Below are 22,069 nucleotides of genomic sequence, written 5' to 3'. Positions count from 1 at the left end.
CCACCTGAATAAGATTTTTCCCTGCAAATGAATCAGATTCTCCCAATTCGTGAGATTTTTTTTAAAAAAGCAGCGAGGATAACGCTTCAACTTCGAAGGCTTATGTAGCTCAGTATTGTATATGTGGGCCGGGAAATAAATCCACTTAAGATTCAATGGGAAGCCAACGGTATTATAATTAAAAATCGCGAAAATCAGTGTTCTGAGAAAAGAGCATGCATTGTTAGATAAGCCTAATTAACAATTTGACCGTCCTACCGTATATATATGCCTATTTTGAGTTCTGCTGAGATCAGCAATTCGTGTGTAAATCAAATTATTACAGGCCCAGGGGCTATTCGCTACCTTTATTATAGCCCAAAGGCCAGAAGTAAATATAAAGTTTTTCAATTGGAATGACTTTTTATTCAGGCGATCCATGAATGTAATCCCACTTATTTCAGTGACAATCACACTTGGCCAATAAAGTATTCTGTTCTATTCTGTTCCATTCCACTTCCTCTTCTCTTCCTCATCCCTATTCTATTCTCTTCCTCTTCCTCATCCCTATTCTATTCATTCTATTCTCTTCCTCATTCCTACTCTATTCTGTTCATTAAGCTAATGCCGATCCAATGCAGCTTGCTGACCTGATTTTTTTTTTAAAAAAATCGTAAAATTGGGGAATAAATGTTAACTGAGCCAGCGTGAGTCTTGAAGAGAGATGCGTGTGCCCGCGCGCGTGCGTGTGGGGAGGGGGGTGCGCATGTGCCCGCAACATCCTTAACAATTTCAAGAGCCTATGGCTGGCTCTGTCTTCTCTCTCCCGTGGCAACATGTTTGTGACCGGAACCTTTGTGACGCGATATGGACAGACGTGCGGCGCCGAGGAGAATAGGTCGTTGCGCTGTACGGCAATAGGGGGAACGGATTCTCTTCGCTCCCGGTTCGCAATCAAAGATGTTGCCTTCCCTTCAGGAGTCCGTGGACGGCGATGAGAGAGAGCTGGAGAGCAGCGAGGAGGGAGGCGGTTTGCCCGAGGAACGAAAACCGGAGCGTAGCAGCAACAGTTACCACTGCTTGTACGGCTACCGAGGCTCCGGGTAAGAGAGCGAGGGCTGCTTCGCCGGGTCCTTGCAGGCTTTCTCCGCCCTCCGTGTCTCCAGCCTGAACCATAAAAAGGCTCTCTTACCAATCCTTCATAGTGTTTTATGACAATCCAGCCTTTCCGAATCTGGGAGGGTCTTGCATTGAATTCATTCCCGCCGTCCCACCCCGTTGGCTGAGAGCGTTGTTGTTCAATTCATCTGGGCTTCACCAAATTAAATGTTTGGTACAAGTTAAACATGGTTGATGGGATAAAACCAACAAATTATTTTAGTCCAGTTTCTAGTTTCCATCTGTGATCATGTAGATTGGTTACATCTGATCCTGAAGTCTAGCCTCCGGTTTCCCCCCCAGGGGCATTGATTTTCCTTGAAATGTGATTATTACACAGGTTTTCAACCAATACTGTCCCAATTGGGCCTGCAATACTTGCTGATGTCATTGATCCATCTTGTTTTAGGGCTCTTTTGTGGACGCTTTTTATCAAGTGGGATTCAATTTTTTTACTACCGGTTCTGTGGGTGTGGCTTGGTGGGCGAGGCAGGGGAAGGTTACTGCAAAATCCCCATTCCCTCCCAATCAGCTGGGACTCGGGAGGCTGAGAATAGATGGAGGCAGGGCCAGTCAGAGGTGGTATTTACTGGTTATCCGAAATATTCAAAATTTCCGCTACTGAATCTGATGAATCCCACCACTGTGTGGGATCCTTTCTATGACTGCCTTAATCCACCTGCCATCAGCTGTTCTTGCTATGTGACCAGCCCATTTCCATTTCCTTTTTTTTTCTCTCTCTTGATGATATTGTATATTTTCATTTGTTGCCTAATCCATGTGCTGGTCTTTCTATGTTGTCTTGTGATGTAATGTTGGAAACATGTGAAAGAGGCCTTCATCCTGCAAGTGGATTGACAATGGCTAAAATGATGGTGATGATGATGACTATTAGGTAAATGAGAGCTAGTTTGCTGTGGTATAGTAGTTAATGCTTCAGACTAGAAACCAGGAGATCATTAATTCTAATCCTGTCTTAGATACAAAGCCAGATAGGTGATCTTGGGCCAGTCTCTGTTGCTAAGCCCTAGGAAGCAAGCAATGGCTACCGCTTCTAAAAAACCTTGCCAACAAAACTGCAGGGACGTGTCCAGACAGTCTCCAAAAATTGGACAAAATTAACAAGAAAAAAATGGGACTTCAGTAGGTCTGTCGACTGATGAATTTATCTATTGCATTTTAAAATGTTGGTCATACATTAGAGTTATCACATTTTGGGCTATCAAATTCTTCTGTTCAGAGGGCTGCTCAAAACAAGGTGCCATTTGCCCATTGTGAATCCAAAATACTCCTGGAGTTGTCTATTCAATTCCCAGAAATCCCAATCTGCTCTTTCCAGTCCAGGTTTTCACCCCCTCTCTCTTAGAACAAGGATAGCAATATGATAGGTGTTTTGAGTTTTCTATAACCACATGCATTTGGTCTCGAAATTCATAATTAATTTGACTTTTTTCAGATTACACCAAGGATCAGGCAGTGATGTTGGGAGTCCAAGCAAATCATCAGTTGAAACATCTCCAGAGGACTTCAGGTAAATGAACTTGGCAAAAAGATTTTGCATGCTGTATCTTGGGTTGTTATAACAGACGGGCATGTGCATATCACTTGTTCCGATCAACCATTTTTATTTGTTAACCAAACATTTAACTTGGTGCACTACAAATGCACAAGTACATTATTTCTGATTTAAGGCTCTGCTTTTGTTCTTCTAGTTTCTGAATATGTTAAGGGCCAATTATCTGAGGAGTTCCCTAACTCAGTGTAAACTGTCTGCTTAAAGTTAGCAAGAGGTATCTTGACAAAGATTTCTTAGTTTCCTAGGCCCATTTGTCAAGCATGTGGGAAATGACTGTGCTCCCTTGGCATTGCACTCATCTCCCACTCTTTCTGTAATGAGTTGATACAAGCAATTAATGGTGTGACAAACATCTCAGAAGGGATCCTCCCTAGATTTTAGGGAGGAGGAAGAGATGTACTTTCAGACTAGCAAGATTCTGTTGATATCACCTTACAAATAAAATTGCAGCTAGTACTTCTTGGTGTGTTTCTTGCCTAGAATTCCTCAGAAGGCTGTCATCAGTCTTGCAAATCTCTTCCCATTTGCCTTTACAATCCAAGAAACTAGGGAGGGGGCTTCTAGATATTTGTCATGCCCATGTTGCTTCAGTGAGCCTAAGCTGCCTCTTATCTGACTGTTGCCAGATCTGCAGCTCTTTCTGTCTTATGACAATCTAGTTATGAATCTAATGCCAGCCCACCTTGAATTCTGTTGACTCTTATCTACCGCCAATTAGTTTTGATGTTTCAGTACTTCAGATTCTTGTAGAGAAGAGCTTTAGCATACAATAAACCTATATTCATTTCAACGGCCTGGACTCCTGATTTCTGTGCTTGACAAATTAATATAAGAAGTATGAGAGTTCATATATATATGTATGTATGTATGTATGTATGTATGTATGTATGTATGTATGTATATATATATATAAGGCAAATGCCACATCACGAAATCTCCACAACTGTAAGGCTACTAACTTGAAATTTTGCACATATGTTCTTCTTGGCTTCTAAATGCTTGCTAAGAAAGGATTTTTAAAATGATCATCAGATCATTAGTATTTCTTATACAGTATTAACACGCTCTGATGCTAAGGCGTTAGACATTCTACTCCCTCTCCCCACCTGAAAGGAACTCTGTTCCAACTGCCAGTTGCTTTATATTAACATACACTGATACTGCACCTTCACTAGACTGGGCATGGGCGTGGTCAGCGTGTGACTCATCCGGCCTGCAGGCTGGGAGTTTAGACATTCTACTCCTCCTCCCCACCTGAAAAGAACTCTGTTCCAACTGCCAGTTGCGTTATATTAACATGCTCTAATGTTAAATAGTTATACATTCTACATTAAGTTTCAAGCTTTAATGTAGTGAAGCAAAACATGGGTATAGTTAGGTACTGTATTTTTCGAAGTATGAGATGCACCAGAGTATAAGACGCACCAAGATTTTGAAGAGGCAAATTAAAAAAAAAAAGTTTTTAAATGGCCTGTTTTTTGTGAAAATGGGCCCGTTTCCCCCCCAAAAGGCATGGATTGCCTTTAGGAGGCTTGTAGAGTGCTCCTGGGGGTGGGGGTGGGGTCAAAATTGAGCAAAAAACAGCCTGTTTTTCACTCATTTCTGCCCTCTCCAGTCTGTAGGAGCACTCTATGAGCCTCCTAAAGGCTCTGCACGGCCATTTAGGTGAAGGGGAGGGGTTTCAAGAGGCAAAAAATGCTGTATTCAGTGTATAAGACACACCCAGATTTTCAGCCTCTTTTTTGAGGGAAAAAGGTTTTTGTCTTATACTCCCAAAAATATGGTAGTATATATTTTATTTCTCAGCTTGGCGAAAAATTCATCGCTATTCTAAGAATAGATACTTCCTTTAAAAAGAAACTGAATTTACTGCTGCCATTACAAATGGAATTCCTGCTCCTGGAATGAGACATGAATAGGGATATTATAGAAAGGGGGAAAAATATTTGAGTGGAGGAGACCAAATAAAGGAAAATATAGTTGAGAAGTCTATGGTCTTTTGTTCCATGCTTTCATTCCCATCCATTATTCATGCTCATTGAAACACATGGAGTTGTACCGTAGTGCAAAATGACTGAAGTGTGCAACTTTGTAGCTCTGGGTTTTACTCCAAGTCACGTTTTGATTGTTTATTTAAATGGGACGTGCTTGGAACTTCTTATTCATCTTTTTCTTTGAAAGCTTGACATTTAACTTCAACTATGAATGACAGGTTGTGGTTAGCTCGTCTTTGCAACTCTATAATCTAACTAAATAGATATAACAATAATCATGGGTTTTTTAAATTTCATTTACAAAGCCTTTCATTGGTGGATACTAATTTACCAACTGAAGCTGAGTTGGAGTTGCGTGGTTTGGTGGCCAAGCATCTTAACAAAGGAGCTTTATTTGAAGGGATGGGCAATGTTATATCCGTCGAGTTAAGGTAAGGCTGTGGATATGGACTGAGACGTCCAGTCATCTCAAGCAATTTTAATTAATTGTAGCTTTCTTAAAAAATCAGTGATACCATTTTACTAAATTGTGAGTAATCAAATTAAACTAGGGGTATAATTTTAAGTTTTGTTTTACAAATCAAAGATTGAATTGGGCTATTTATTTCTGAATTGTCTCATCCTTGTCCTGCCTTTGAAGTGTGTGGAAATCGCTGGTTGCAGCACAAAATAAAACAACTTCTTTTCTCCCTCTACCCCACCATATCAAAAAATCATCTGGCTTTTAGAGTGGCTTTCAGTGATCCTGATCCTCTGAGTTTTTTCTTTTTCTTTTGCTTAACTGTCATTCCAGCAGAGCTAAATTTACAAGATGTGGAAATCACAGTTAGTCCTTAACAAAGGAGCTTTGAGCCAACATCTCTGCCATTAGGATGAGACAGTTAAGTGAGTTTTGCCCCGTTTTACAACCTTTCTTACCACTGTTGTTAAGTGAATCGCTGCAGTTGTAAGTTAGTAACACGATTGTTAAGCGAATCTGGCTTTCCCATTGACTTTGCTTGTCAGAAAGTGTCAAAAGGGGAATCACATGACCCCACATGACTCTGCAACCATCATAAACAGGATTCGGTTGCCAAGCATCTGAATTTTGATTTTGTGGCCATGGGGATGCCGCAATGGCCATTAAGTGTGAAAAACAGTCATAGGTCATTCTTTTCAGAGCCATTGTAACTTGAGTAGCCATTAAAGTTGAGGACTATTTATATTCATATACTCATTGTCTAAGCTTTAATGACTGATTTAATAACTGTCAAATTAAGGGTTTCAAGAGCTTAAACATAAGACTACGCATATGTTCTGAATTCTGAATTATAAACTTCATCTCGCTATCATTCAATGAGTGCCGGGTTGATCAATGAAAACAGGTAGAATAAGCTTAGACCAGTGGTTCCCAACCTTTTTTTTGGCCATGCGCCACCTAAGCATCTCTAAAATCCTGAACACTCCCCCTCCCCGGTGACATATAATTCTTACTCTACTCAAAACGTAAACTCTACTCGTGCCGAGAAAGCCTAAAAGGCCATTAACTTTGTTTAAACAAGGTTCAATTTGCCCCCATTAAAAATCAAATTGCCTCTTGTGGGGGCCTGGGCCCCACATTGGGAACCACTGGCTGAGACTGAACCCTGCTAGTAAGCTAGATACCTGGCAATATATTTAATGTTTAAATTTAATAGGTACGTGAATGCATATGCCACTGCAAGGGCTAGCCCTTCGAATGGGAGGAAGGTTGGCTTTTCTGTATCACATTAAAATAGATAGTGGAATTAATCTATCTACGGAGTTGTAATCACCGCATGTGAAGCATTGCAAGGAATTAAGAAACTTCTGGTCCTCTAGAGGGTGCTGTACAACAACTCCCAGCATTTTACACCACTGGCTGTGCTGGCTGGTATTGATGGGATTAACGTTTTAGCAACACCTGATGGAAGGTGGCAGGTTTCCCAATCAGGAAGTGCAAGAGTATCTGTTAATTGTTTCATCACACTGGCAGGCAGAGAGAGGGCTGTTGCATCAGAATTGTGCATACATTTCCTCATTTTGTAATACTGTAGCGTGTTGTGGGGTGGGGGTGGGGGCTGCAGTGCTCAAGGCTACAACTCCATGTCCCAATCACCCATAGGGCTCAAACGAGCAAATTACTTGCCTGTTTTTGCAGAAATTAGGATGGGATAAAGATAGAAACAAGAATAGGAGGTTTCTAGCAGGCAAATCACTCTTATCAGAAAAACTGGCCGAAATTGCAGCTTTAACCCAAGAGCCCTCCCTTTCTTCCCTTAAAAAGAAGTGCTACTGAAAAAGAATCATTTTGCCACCAAAATGGGTGCTGCAGTGTTACAAATGGGATGGCTGGGTTTTACAGGTTGCCCATCACTGCTATACAACTACGGTATATTTAAAAGGAACTCCCAATTTAATGGGGCTATTCCCCGGTTAATGGATTACTATTTATGCGATTGGAGCCTAAATCACTTTTGAAGTATTGCCTGTTGTGTGCTCTTTGCAGTGGTTTTTTTGGGAAAGACTGAACTTATTAAGAATAGCACAGCTAATACTGGTGCCTGATCATCCTTGAAAAGCTAAGGAGGGCCAGAAAGATTTGGATCCTGAACAAGCCAGAACTGCTAAGCTAGCGATGAGTCTGGGAATTGGAAGGCAGGGGTGAATTACATCCATAGTGTTTTCGAGAAAATAACAAGAGTCTATCGAGGGATCCAGTGGCTCAGTGACTAAAATGCTGAGCTTGTCGATCAGAAAGATTGGCAGTTCGGCGGTTCAAAACCCTAGTGCCGCGTAATGGAATGAGCTCCCGTTACTTGTCCCAGCTTCTGCCAACCTAGCAGCTTGAAAGCATATAAAAATGCAAGTAGAAAAATAGGAGCCACCTTTGGTGGGAAGGTAACAGCGTTCCGTGCGCCTTCAGCGTTTAGTCATGCCGGCTACATGACCATGGAGACATCTTCGGAAAGCGCTGGCTCTTTGGCTTTGAAACAGAGATGGGCACCACCCTCTGGAGTCAGGAACGACTAGCACATTTACCTTTTATCCAGCAGAAATAGACTTCATGAGAGTGTTTCCTTTTGCTCTCCTAAGAATATTTAACAGTATTTAAGCATCATTTGATTAATTCATCTAATCAGCGTAATGAACATTTTATCCTTTGAAAAGCACATATTGGGTTTGGTTGGGAAACGGAAATACTGAGTGAACTTCCCAAGAGAAGTTATCAGTCTCTCCTTCCCACCCCACATTTCTTCCCTGGTACTAGAATGCTATACAAGGAAGCCATGAATGCCTCGTCTCATCTATGGCTGTCTTAATTGCACTTCCTTCTATTCATACCATTCTTTGATCCACTGAATTTTAAAAAGCAGGCATAATCACTTCCAGGGACTAGAGCTACCCAGGGAACTGCCAAATATCAGCTCCATCCAAATGCATTAAGGGGGGGGGGGGGTAGCAGTTTTTTGTTTTTAAAACACACATTTTGACTATGTTGTATCTTTATTTAATCCATTTCATGTTTACAGATTACAGGTGGTCCCAAAATTTATGTTGCTAAGCGAGGGGGTTATCAAGTGAGTCTTGCCGCGTTTGCAATTTTTGCCACAGTTAAGCGAATCACTGAAGTTGTTAAGTGAATCACATGGTCATTAAGTGAATCCTTATTGACTTGGCTTTTTGGAAGCCAGCTGAGAAGGTTACAAAATGGTGATCACTTGACCTCAGGACACTGCAAGTGAGAGATGGGTTCCAGTTCTCCTGACCTGGTAGTGCGAACCAGTTCTCTGTTGTTGTTTTTTAAAAAGTGGGCCTGCCCATCTCCCACTGGGTTATACTTACCGAATTTCTCAGAGTAAAAGACGCACCGGAGTATAAACACACCAAGATTTTGAAGAGGTAAATTAAAAGAAAAAGTTTTTGCACTCTGCAGGCCTCCCAAACCCTCTGCAAACCTCCTTTTTGTGTGAAAACCAGGGCATGCAGAGAGTTTGAGAGACCCGCATAATGCTCCTGGGGGCTGCGTGGGAGTAAAAATGAGCAAAAAATGGCCCATTTTTTTGTTTATTTTTGCCTTCCCCAGGAGCACTTTGCAGGCCTCCGAAATCCTCTGCATATGCATTTTTGTGACGGGGGCAGGGTTTCGGGAGGCCAAGAATACTGTATTCAGTGTATAAGACACGGCCAGATTTTCAGCCTCTTTTTTGAGGGAAAGCGGTGCATCTTATACTCTGAAAAAAACGGTACCCAGGGCAGCAGCTTGAATTGCCGCTCGTCAGCTCTTTTGTTGTTTTTCTTAATAATTTTTGTTCAATTGCACACGCACGTGCTCAGCGAACCGGTAGTAAACCGGTTAGGAACCCTCCACTGTTTTAAGTACATGCCAGTTGCCAAGTGCCCAAATTTTGATCACATGAACGTAGGGATGCTGTGAGGGTCACAAGTGTGAAAAATGGGCATACATTACTTTTTGAGTGCCGTTATAACTTCGAGTGGTCACTAAATGGATGCTTGTAAATTGAGGCCTACCTGAACACAGGAAGAGCAAGCAGGTGGGTGGTTTGGCTTTCCATTCACTGCCACTGGTCTGAGGGGAAGTATGTAGAATCAGGAGGTTGACAGAAATATGAAGCGAAGTGTATTGACTGGAGTTAAGAACCTGTGTAAGATTCTTGCCCCTGGAGGTTGATTCCTACTGAATTAAAATAAGGGCTTCATTTGTCATGAGATCGATGAACAGGCAAACTGCAGCGTGAAACACAGCATTACACTGATTTGGTGCAACCACCCTGTGATTAATTCAGCATTCCAGAAACTCGAGTTGGTTGTTATTACTGCGTGCTCCAGCCGGAAAAATGTGCAGAAGGAGCTGATCCTGAATCGAGAGAGAGTCCTTTGGAGTACGTCATCTGTTTTTTAGGAGGCTCAGAGAAGGGACTTGAACTATATCCTTTTCCTATGTTTCTGTCTGGGTTAAAATGGGGAATGGAGGAGGAAAGTCCTTTTATTTCTTTATTTTAATTCCCATCATTCCGATTGTTCTCTTAAATTAGGCCAGAGGTCATGCACATTCCCAAATCATTTTTAAAGGCTTCTGAGAATATCAGTTATACCCTTCTTATCTTTTCGTAAGAACCTAAAGACTATTCTATTTGGCCTCTTTTGAATGGTGTGCAGATGTTTATATCCATGTTAATGGTCTTAATTGACTTGTAGCCCCAGTGGGAGAGATCAGCGCAGTGGAGGTGGTTGATTGAGCAGTAACAGATCCCACCTCCCCACCCCCCACTCTGCCCCCACCCTCCCCCATGTGTCTTTGGTTGTAAGGTTTGATTTTCACATTTTTCTTTTAACTAAGATATAACTGTAAGCCACCCAGAGTTACCCTATGGCAAGATGGGCAGCCAATAAAATTTATAAATAAACTAGCCAATAACCCAGCATTGCCCGGATATTTATTCATAGGGGGAAAATGTCCGAACCAAATGTAATTTCTAATGTTGGATTTTCCCCCTTACTAGAGGGAGCCCCCTTGTGGAATACTGGGAAGCTGTTACCATGGCAACTGCACTGTGTTGTACAGTAGAAGCCATTTTATGGCAGTACAGTAAAAGCCATTTTAAGGCATAGCAGGCTGTATCTTAACAGAACGCACACCCCGAGGGTTTTTAGGGGTGGCTAACCTCGCAATATGTTTTTCCAGAGGGTAAGTCATCTGTTTATGTTTGGTTGAAATTGCTCAAGGCATTCCAGAGTTATGCTGGAACACACAAACATACACACACCGATAGATAGATAGATAGATAGATAGATAGATAGATAGATAGATAGATAGATAGATAGATAGACAGACAGACAGACAGACAGACAGACAGACATAAATAAATAAATAAATAAATAAATAAATAAATACAGGTAAGTTGCCACCACAATTGAATTTATGTTGCTAAGTGAAACATTTATTGAGTGAATTTCCCTCATTTTATGACTTTTCTTGCCACAGTTGTTAAGTGAATCATTGCATTTGTTAAGTTAATAACAGGGTTGTTAAGTAAATCTGGGTTCCCCATTGACTATGCTGGTCAGATGGTCTCAAAAGCTGATCCCATGAACCCAGGACACTGCAATTGTCATAGATATGAACCAGTTGCCAAGCATTTGAACTTTGATCACGTGACCATGGGGTTGCTGCAACAGTTGTAAGTGTGCAAAACGGTCACATGTTCCTTGCTTCATGCCGTTATAACTTTGAACGGTCACTAAATGAACTGTTGTAAGTTGAGGACTATCTGTTCCTGGATGTTTAAAATATCTTTAACAGGCGTGCAGCAGCACATCAATTATAAGATGAGTTAAACATAGGGATTAGGCAGAACTGAAGCATTGTTTCCTTAAAAGTGTTACATTCAGACTTGAGCTTGATGGATACATTCAAGATATGAAGACTTGTTTAGATTCACAGGTAAGTCTTGATGAAGAGATAACTGTTCGTTGCTGTTAATAATTTTGGTTTTCTCTTTTTTTTTTCCTCCAACAAGATGGAAAATGTTGGTTTCTTTACAAGCTGCTTGTTAAACTGAGATGCTTGAAGTTATTTTGAGTTCCCTGTGAAGATCCTTAATCAGAATTGTTTACCTAGGATAATGAAGACATGCTGAGGAAGACAGTTTGATTTTCACGATCCTCAATCACTTAAGGGGCCTTAGAGAAATCTCAATTAAAGAAGCTTTGTCTCAATTCCCATGCATTGGTGTGCTCCGGGCCTATTTTCTGAGCATCTCAGTGGTAGAATAGGAGAGGGATCTGGCATTTCTAAGTTACTCATGAGAGCAACTAGTTTCTGTTGTTTGCTACTTTGTAGTTGGAAGAGAAACAAGCTAATTTTACTCTCTCTTAGCGGTTTCCAGTGTTATCTGCATGGTGTCCTTCTAGAGCAGGAGTGTCAAACTCGATTTCATTGAGGGCCGCATCAGGGTTGTGTTTGACAATGGGGGGAGGCAGCTCAACATCATTCATCGAGGTGCCGTTTTCAGCCGTGACGGCTTCCTTCAACCCCTTGCTAGCAAAAACGGAGCTCGGGGAGGATGCGTGTGGCCCTCCCCAGCTCCGTTTTTGCCTGCAGAGGCACTGCGGGCTGTTTTTTTTTACTGTTTTCAGGGTGTGTCTGCCACATCTAAGCACCCCGTGGGCCAGATCCGGTCCGCAGGCATTGAGCTTGACACCCCTGTTCTAGAGAGTTTCCGTGGCTTCAGAATAAAAAAAAACTGGCCTTCAAGAATTATGTTCAATGTTTATGGTTGTTCTATGGCAGTGATGACTAACCCTTTCCAGACTGAGTGCCCAAAGTGCATGCACGTGAATGCGCTTGCGCACGTGAACCTTCAAAATGCAATGCTAACGGCCCCTCACATGCTCTCCACGCACATGCCCCACAGATGCACACATGACCCCCTGTATGCGCCCTGGCTCCCACATGCGTGGCAGAGACCTAAAGACCAGCTGGCCAACGGGAGGTGTGTGTGCATGCGCAGTGGAACTGAGCTGGGGCGACGGCTTGCGTGCGCACAGAGAGGGCTCTGCGTGCCACCTCTGGCACACGTGCCATAGGTTCTATGGGAACCAAGCTCTTTATGAGTGTGATCATACGGAGAGCCTCAACATTCTCATACTTCCTACTATCTCTATGAAAACATTGGACATCATTCAAGCTAAGAAGTGCTGTGTCATCCACATGCCACCAAGAACCGTGGTGGCACAGTGGTTACAGTGCAGTACTGCAGACTACTTCTGCTGATCACCGGCTGCCAGTAGTTTGGCAGATCAAATCTTACCAGGCTCAAAGTTGACTCAGCCTTCCATCCTTCCGAGGTCGATAATATAAGGACCCAGATCGTTGAGGACAATATGCTGACTCTGTAAACCGCTTAGAGAGGGCTGTAAAGCACTGAAACGGTATATAAGTCGAAGTGCTTGACGCTTTGACATCCAGCACTTCAGAATCTCTCTTAGTTTTGAATGTGTCACTTCTGAATGCTGCTAAAACAGTTCTCTCTAAAGAGAAATCTTGAAAGAAGTATCTATTCTAGTTTGCAGTTTACATATAGGTTGTCTTTACAATCGCTTGGCATCCCTTGTTGGGGATTTGCCTTTGCCTAGTGGACTTGCCTGGTCTTTACACACTGGGCTAGTACTGCCACAAGAAATTACTGGGGAAAGTAATTCGGGCTTGGAAGCCTCAATAAAGACTCCTAACACCCGTTTTGTCTGTGTGTACGTGTGTACCCAGAGCTTGTCCTGAGGTGGCGTTTGTGGAATGTAGCTTATTGTGATGCACCATAAATCCTTTTTACCATCTCTAGCAGTTCCCAGAATAATTTGTAAAATAGAACGAGAGGACTAGATAGCTGTTAAAAGACAGACCAGGGAGGAGGGACTCTCCTGCCTGTATGCCTGGTGGAGCTCAATACAGCTGTTTGGATAAGCTGTTATGCTGCTACTTCTCACTCACTTTCTTGATTCAAGATAGCAAATTAGCCCCAAAGGAAATTTCTTAGGCTCTGGAATAGGGAATGGCTGAAAAGTAATCAACACTTTCCAAAGAAGCTGTCCCCAGTTGTTTCACTGAGTTCCCCTTTACAGTCACATACCTTGTAGAATGATCAACTGTTTATTTCAATTGGGTGCAGCAAAGCAGCCCGGAGACCTGCATTCAACCGCTCCTGAAGACTTGGTTTGAGGATGTGGTGTGCCCTATTCAGAGGGTGGTGAAGCTTTTCCAGGAGAAACTTGCCTTTGTGTTACATGCTGTGAGTACCACACAAAGTTCACTCCGCCTGGATCTCCATGGTGTGCTTTTGTTTGGGTTTCTGGTTGAACGGTTTGCCTTGTTTATTCATTGCTTTAGCTGTGACCGTTGTGATAGTTCACAGTGTGTACAAATAAGACTTCACTGCTTCAAACAATCTTTAATTGTGTGTCATGTCATGTGCGTCAAGAGCCAAGGTGGCGCAGTGGTTAGAGTGCAGTACTGCAGGCCACTTCAGCTGACTGTTATCTGCAGTTCGGCAGTTCAAATCTCACCGGCTCAAGGTTGACTCAGCCTTCCATCCTTCCGAGGTGGGTGAAATGAGGATCCAGACTGTGGGGGCAATATGCTGACTCTGTAAACCGCTTAGAGAGGGCTGAAAGCCCCATGAAGCGGTATATAAGTCTAACTGCTATTGCTATTGCTATGTCATCTAGCCTGTGCTTCTTTCCTGGAATTTTACCGGGCAGGCTTGGGGTGGGGAGGCACACACTAGATGACTTGATGGGGCAGTTGCTGTCCTTCCATATTATTATTTTTACCATCAGGAAAGGAACACAACGTAGCAATAATAATAATAATAATAATAATAATAATAATTTATTTGTCAGTGCACAACACATGTACAATGAGATTGGTTGAGCTCCCTCAGTGCACCCACTCCACAACACAATACAACTACACTGCAAGGGGCTGTTTGTGGGAATGTCGAATCAAGGTTTTGGCAGCTTGAATAACATGATAATAACACCTTTGTTTTAAGTTGTGTATGTAATTCATTTTAAAATTGGGCCAGCAGTTTTAGAAACACAAGTTTCCCTTACTGCAGCTGGAATTGATTTACATGTTTTTAAACGTATACATTCAATTATGCTTAGACAGGGCTTTTAGCTCAGACAGTTTGAAAAGCAGTTTCTCTGCAGATATGAGAGAGAGAGAGAGTAAAATAGATGGGATGCCCAAAAATAAGGTCTTCTTTCAATAGAGTCTTCTTGATATTTTTGGCCTTTGATTCAGCGTTGACACTTGGTGACTCTCTGGATAAGTTCATACAGTTTTCTTGGAAAGATTTTGGAAGCGGTTTGCCATTGTCTCCTTCCTAGGGCTGAGGAGAGTGACTGGCCCAAGACTGGCTTCATGCCTAAGGCAGGACTAGAACTCCTAGCTCCAACTACACCTAACGGGCTCTTGTTTGCCATTATTTGAGGTCAAATTCCTGCTTAATCAGGAAGCCCTCTTGCCTTTGCCCATTATCATTTTAATACAACTGAAGCTGTTTAAAAATAAAATGGAGGCCAGGGCGTTTACATCTACAGATAGTCCTTGACTTACAACCATTTATTTAGCTCGAAGCTACAACAACACTGAAAAAAGTGATTTATGATCAGTGTTCATACTTATAACCATAGCGACATCCCCATGATCAAAATTCAAGGGGATTGGTATGTATTTATGACTACTGCAGTTTCCCAGGGTCATGCAGTTGTTTTTTGCAACCTTATGACAAGCCAAGGATCCATTGGGAAGTCAGATTCATTTAACGACCATGTTACTAATTAACAACAGCAGTCATTTGAACAGCCATAGCTGAAAGGAAATTTCACAAAATGGGGCAAAGCTCACTTAGCAATTGCTTTGCTTAGCAGTGGAAATTTTGGACTCAATTGTGGTTGTAGGTGAAGGACTACATGTACATTCTGAGTGGTCTGGAAAAGGAAGAGGAAGGAGAACAACAACAACTGATGGATGTTCAACTGACCCCTGTTGAACATGCAATTGCTAGTTGACAACGGCATAATCCTTTACGTCAACTTGGCGGTCGAGCCAAGTGTTTCCTGAGACAGCTAAAGAGTATATAGTATTGTAGTCTAAAGATATGTCAATATACCAAGTAGTGACATTGGGTCTGCTCTTTCAAGGCTCTGAGTTGCACTCCGGTTGAAGTGAATGGATCTGAAGAAAGGACAGAGAAGGATATTAACAGGTAAAAAAGTTACAGTCCCTCAAGATGATATTTCCCAAGGGCCCCCTTGCTCCTCTTGAGATAGTTGCTTAATGGAACTTGCCCAATGACTATACATCTTGGAAATCCGTTTACCTTCTTTCCCAGGTTCCTTCGAGCAGTGAGTCTTCAAGCTCTGGTCAGGGAAACGATGACAACATCCTTATGCACAGCCTCAGCTACAGAGGAGCAATGCAAATCCGTGGTGATTGACTTGAATAGTCCACAGCTTTGCTTCCATGGTGCAGGTAAACTTACAGAAGGAGATACTTCTAACATCCAAGTACTGCTCAGTAACATTAGCACAAGGAATGTTGATAAACTGGTGTTGTTTTAGACCTCTCTACAAAAATAGTTGTTTAAGGCAGACAGTCTTATTTGAGTCTAGCCTTACTGTATTCTAGCCTTCTTCTTGCACTAATCTACTATACTCACATACTATGCTATATATTTAAATATAGCAAATCAATTCCCAGATTTGGGAAGTTTATGATGGTGGACCACTAAGAGATTTTGATTAGGTTAAGGTAAAGGTTCCCCTTGCACATTTGTGCTAGTCATTCCTGACTCCAGGGGGTGGTGCTCATCTCTGTTTCAAAGCCGAAGAGCCAGCACTGTCCAAAGATGTCTCCATGGTCATGTGGCCAGCATGATTAAATGCCAAAGGCGCACGAAACACTGTTACCTTCCCACCAAAGGTGGTTCCTATTTTTCTACTTGCCCTCTTTATGTGCTTTCGAACTGCTAGGTTGGCAGAAGCTGGGACAAGTAACAGGAGCTCACTCTGTTACACAGCGCTAGGGATTCAAACCGCCGAACTGCCGACCTCTCTGATCGACAAGCTCAGCATTTTATCCACTGAACCACCGCGTCCTTCGATCTTGATTAGGTTATTTCACGTATATTGGTTTGTTATTTGGCTCATTTAAAGGGCCTCCTTTGGGAAACCAATACTTTTCTTTCTTCCCTTTTTTCCTCTTGAAAGAAAGAATTCTGAAAGATTACTGTCAGATTTTTTTCTTGGTCTTTATGGCGTGCTTCAGATTCATTGTAACATTGTGCAGGCATAACCTAAAGCTGCAATCTGGGGTCCCTCCAGAGGCTAATTTTCAAATCCAAGAATTGCCCGGAAGCATTAGACCTAAAGGAATGGAAATCTGACGTGTGTTTAAATAATCTGTTTGAACAAGGCTAGTCTAGAAAATCATATCCTCAGCATCTCTTCAAACTCATTGCTGGCCTCTTAAAGCATTGATGGTATTTTATGCTAACTAACCAATTAAGAAAAACTCTCTTGATCCAAGCTAGAAGTTCATTGTTACTGAGTGTAGGATTTCTATAAAACTCATAAGCAGTCTCTCTATGCTGTGGGTCCTTAGATATATATTCTTGACTATTATCTATTATTCTTTACTGAATATATGTGGTATTTTACAAAGGATAATTTTTTAAAAAATTATGTATCATCAAACTGTTTTCAACTCCTAGTAACCACAACTCCTAGTAACCACCTTCATGGCCCCCAAAGATGCACTCATCACCGTTATAACTGAGTCCATCCACGTTATTGATTTATTCGTTTTATCCCACCATATATATACGTTTGTGTGTGTGTGTGTTCCAGCATAACTCTGGAATGCCTTGAGCAATTTCAACCAAACTTGGTACACAGATGACTTATTCTCTGGAAAAAAATAATGTGGGGGTAAGATACCCCTAACACCCCTTGGGGTGTGTGTTCTGTTAAGATACAGCCTGTTGTGCCTTAAAGTGGCTTCTAATGTACAGCACAGTGGAGTTGCCATGGTAACGGATTCACAGTACACCACAAGGATGCTCCCTCTGGTAAGGGGGGAAATCCAACATTAGAAATTATGTTTGGTCAGGACATAAATAAATACCCGGGCAACGCCGGACTATCAGCTAGTATTTTTATAAATAACTCAAAGACAGTAAACAGTAATGATTCCTCCTCCTCCTATTTCCCCCTCAACTGCAACCCTGTGAGTTGGATTGGCTGAGAGACAGGGACTGGAATCACCCAGCTGCCTTTCATGGCTAAGGTGGGGCTAGAACTCACAGTCCCCTAGTTTCTAGCCTGGTTAATTGAGCCATTCAACCATATTTGGCTTTCAAACCTTGCTGTTGCTCATTGTCCTCTTTACCTGCACCTTTCCCAACATTAGAGCCTTTTCCAGAGAGTTGGGTCTTTTCATAATTTGCCTGGATAAGAGTGATCATTTAAATTTTGACCCTTATTTATCTCCCATTGCGAGATTGATGCCCAAAGAGCAGCATCCTGGGCTGGTCCATTTTTGAAGCCTCAGGAAACCATAATACTGTCTTCCTTTGTTAAGTACATAAGGAATATCTGTGTCTTGTACAAAATCTTTTTTCGGGTAACTTTGAAGACATTTGTAAATTTACTGTATTAAGTGAAATAATAAGATTTTTCTTTTTTCCAACAAATGTCTCAGGAACAAATAGGTTCTGTGAAGATTGGACACAAGCATTTCTGAATGTTTCCGAAGGGGGGAATCCCTTCCTTTTTCGGCAAATACTGGAAAATTTTAAATTGAAGGTAACTAATCTGTGTTGGGCAAGAACGATGAATAATGTTCAATGAGAATTGTAGTCCAAATGCATCGGCTGGACATTGGCTTAGAGGTGGCTGTGATTTGTGATCGTTAGAAATAGTGGTAGATAAAACCTTTGCTGTACTAGAATTTGTTTTGAGTCTCATATGTTTCCCAACCCCCAAATCATAATCTATTTTAGACAAAGAATTGGGTTTAAATTAATAACCAATTGAAACTAGTGACAAAGTTTCTGTTGTTCTAATACCAAATCCCACTGGCTTGGATCTTCATCCTGAGACACAACAATTGTGGCTCAAGCATATTTGTTATAAAAGAACGTAATCTTGAGTCCATATTTTTCCTCTTCAACTTGGCAAGAATCCCATGTTACAAAGGGTGGCTTTTGCCTGTGTGATTTCATGCTGCCAGAATATTGGCTATGCCTTCTAGGAACACAGAATATTTATTATTTATTTATTTTTAAGGTATGCAAGTAGTCCTGAACTTACAACAGTTCATTTAGCGACCGTTTGAAGTTACAATGGCACTGGAAAATATGAATATGACCGTTTTTCACAATCATGACCATTGCAACATCCCTGTGATCACATGATCAAAATTCAGACCAACTGGCAACTGGCTCATATTTAGGATGGCCGCAGTGCCCTAGGGTCATGTGATCCCCTACTGGGACCAAGCAAAGGCAATGGGGAAGACAGACTCACTTCACAACTGTCTTCCTAATCTAGTGATTCACTTAACAAATTTGGCAAGACAGGTCAGGCAAGATTCACTTGTACTGTTGTTTGTTTTTGTTGTGGTTTTCCTTTTTGTATCGTCCTTCCCCCCCCCCTCCCTTGGTTTTGTTAGCCACCCTGAGTCCCTCAGGAATAGGGCAGCATACAAGTCGAATAAAACCTTCAAACCTTCAAACCACTTAGCAACTGTCTCGCTTAGGAACAGAAATTTGGGGCTCAATTGCAGTTGTTGTCGAGGGCTACCTGTAGAGCACATGGAGAGCAGTAATCAAATTGTATAGAAGGCACACATAAGACTATGGCAAATGTATGATCGAAATAAGTAACCAATTTTGTAAGGCTTGAGGAATTTTTAAAAATGTTATACATTACCTTTTAAATACATTGATTCATCAGAGTTGAATAAGTGTTCTATATATTAATATCTAGGTCATTTATCCAATTAAATATTTGTTAATTGGAGAATGTCTGCTTTTCCTCTTATATGAGATCTCAAATGGCAGCTAGTCACCATGTGATCCAGAGAATCTGCAATGCTGTGCCCTTGTCATGGTGGCCACTGCCTTTGAACATAGCAATAGCACTTAGGCTTATATACTGTTTCCCAGTGCCCTACAGCCCTCTCTAAGTGGTTTTACAGAGCCAGCCTATTGCCCCCAACAATCTGGGCCCTCATTTTACCCACCTCGGAAGAATGGAAGGCTGAGTCAACTTTGAGCCTGGTGAGATTTGAACTGCTGAACTGGAGGCAGCCGGCAGGCAGCAGAAGTAGCTTGCAGTACTGCACTCTAACCACTGCGCCACCGAGACATAATGGGCCTTCTTGTGAGAGATGTGCCTTGAGTGCCAATTATTTTGGGAGCTACTAGATTAAAGATATGAAGTTCTTCCTCCTAAATTTCTCATTTACTGCTCCTGATTCCTGCATACTAACATGTGTGCAGGAGGTGAACCACCGTATGTGTATAACACATTTATTGGCGGTGTACCACAGCAGCCTGCCCCGATTGCCCTGTAGGGGGGAAGTCATCCACCCTTCTCTCCTTGCCCAGTGGACCGTGTGAAACTGCCTTTTATCCTAGTGACTGTTGCAGCCTGCAGATTCGGACAGAGAGGAGCGAAAGGGGAATGGAGTTTGCAGGAGAGAATAAGTTCACTTAATTGGTTTGTGACTCTCCGAGACGCCTGGCCAGGTTTTGCAAATATCAGCCTGGCAGCTCTCCAAGCCAGAGAAGTTCTGCGACTGTAAATCCTCCCTTGAAAGACTTTGCTGGATGTGAATGAGCATAATTCACAGTAGATTAATAAAAGGGGTTTTTGTCAGGACCAGGGGTTTGCTTCATGCTCTCAGGAAGCCTCAGTGAGAACAGTGATCTTGTCAAAGGGACTATATGTGGACCTTGGGTTTCTCCGTAGGCTTTCTCAGCTTGATCAGGACACTGGTGTACATGTTGGCTGCTTTCTTTTCAGGCCATACAGGACGTCAACAACCTGAAGCGGTTCATCCGGCAGGCAGAAATGAGCCATTATGCCTTGTTCAAGTGCTACCTGTTTCTCAAAAACTCCGGCAGCGGCGATGTGCTCTTGAAGATTGTCAAAGTAGAATACGCAGAAATGCAGGAAGCCCGGAATGTCATCAGTGTGCTGGAAGAATTCATGAGGGATCAGCTGGGAGCTTAACTCATCTTTCTGAACCGAGGGAGGCTTGTCCAGGACCAAGCCAGCCTGCTTCCCTGTAGAATCACAGTGCTTGAGCGTGCAGGCCCGTTTTGTGTTAAATCATGGGAACTTCATCGTGGAGGGCTGCACTTAGTCCTGGCTCCCCACAATACACAAACATGTGGTCCAAAAAAGAAAACCCTTCTCACAGCATCTACTGTGAGGTAGAGTTAAATTGGTATTTGTTGGTATGGGAACAAGCGGTGTGTTCAGGCGCTCACCCTCTTCCCTGCTTTCCCGTGCCTGTCTGGCTTGTAAAACCACAGTTTGTTTCTCTAGGGCAGTGTTTCTCAACCTTGGCGACTTTCAGTCCTGTGGACTTCAACTCCCAGAATCCCCCAGCCAGCATAGCTAGGACTGAAAGTCACCAAGGTTGAGAAACACTGCTCTAGGGTATCCAAACTCTGGTTTTGGGCTTTCCTTATAGACCACAGTCGAAAGCAGGATCAATCTGGAGCTTGCAGTCCCTACATGCTAGCCTGCAATTTTCAGTAAGGACCAGCTGCTGTAGACAAAGGACAATGGGGTTGATCTAGACTTCAGCATTGTGTGGATCCAGGCTATACTTTCTGGAGACCAAATAAGACGAAATATGTGGCTTTGTCATTATTAATTGTGTGGAAGTGCCAGTGAAGAAGCCCAAATGGCTTATGGGCAGATACATGTACAGATCCTGGCTAACCAAAACCAGAAAAGCTGCACATCTGGATCAAACATATAGATTTTCCCCCATTCTATCTTGCTGCTTCACACACAGAAACACCTCCCAAACAACAAGCTATTTATCTTAATGCATGCATCCTCTCCCAGTCCATCAAGGTGTCTGAACTTGGAGCCCCGAATAAATTACACATTGGTCAAATTAATTATTAGTTATTTATATTTGTACTTGTAAAACTTGACCCCATTTTTACAAGTTGTAGATAATGGGGTTTTGGTGAGGTATGCTTATATCAACCACTCGGTGGGGGTGGGGGTGAGAGAAAGCGGAACAGTACATCCGAAATAAAATCTATGCACAAAAATTGTTCGTGGAAAACTATACTTACATACACGATAGAAAAATATTTTGACATTTCTTACATCATGCTGCTTTGCAAGCACACTCTTTGCTTGGAATAGCCCTTGATGGGAAAAGCATGTTCTATTCAGCATATTTTTAAGGCAGAATCACTTCGTTTTGGTGCTATAACAATAAGCCATGGAGGAAGATATTAACTGCGTAGGAAAATAAAGGTTGATACTTCTTGCATTTGCTAATTCAGTGTACATTGTGGGGCGGTGGAATCAACACAAGTGACTAATAATGAGTATTAAATTTGGCGAACATTAATGTAATTTTGCTGCACAAATTCAACCTGTAAAATTCTGTGAGCTCTTGATTTGCATTCTGTTTGGAGATCTTGGAGAGGCTCAGAAAGCTTTTTTTAATCGCGGGACTGTTGAGTAATTAGGACATTAAATGCATTCACCTTCAAGCAAGGTTGGCTTTGTTCCC

General features: G+C 42.1%; 1 protein-coding gene across 1 annotated transcript; it reads left to right on the top strand.

Moving 5' to 3' along the window:
• The first annotated feature begins 871 nt into the window (after nt 1-871).
• On the top strand, nt 872-22,054 carry C2H17orf75 (chromosome 2 C17orf75 homolog). The gene is made up of 10 exons (XM_032211415.1): nt 872-1,082; nt 2,594-2,668; nt 5,013-5,138; nt 9,513-9,653; nt 11,113-11,170; nt 13,395-13,514; nt 15,433-15,497; nt 15,624-15,763; nt 17,993-18,096; nt 20,323-22,054. The coding sequence occupies exons 1-10, from the start codon at nt 940-942 to the stop codon at nt 20,530-20,532; spliced, it is 1,182 nt and encodes a 393-aa protein (XP_032067306.1). The 5' UTR covers nt 872-939; the 3' UTR covers nt 20,533-22,054.
• The last annotated feature ends 15 nt before the right edge of the window (nt 22,055-22,069 follow it).

This window comes from Thamnophis elegans, chromosome 2 (assembly GCF_009769535.1).
Source record: "Thamnophis elegans isolate rThaEle1 chromosome 2, rThaEle1.pri, whole genome shotgun sequence".
NCBI lineage: Eukaryota > Metazoa > Chordata > Lepidosauria > Squamata > Colubridae > Thamnophis > Thamnophis elegans.
This window is presented reverse-complemented; position numbering and strand designations above follow the sequence as displayed.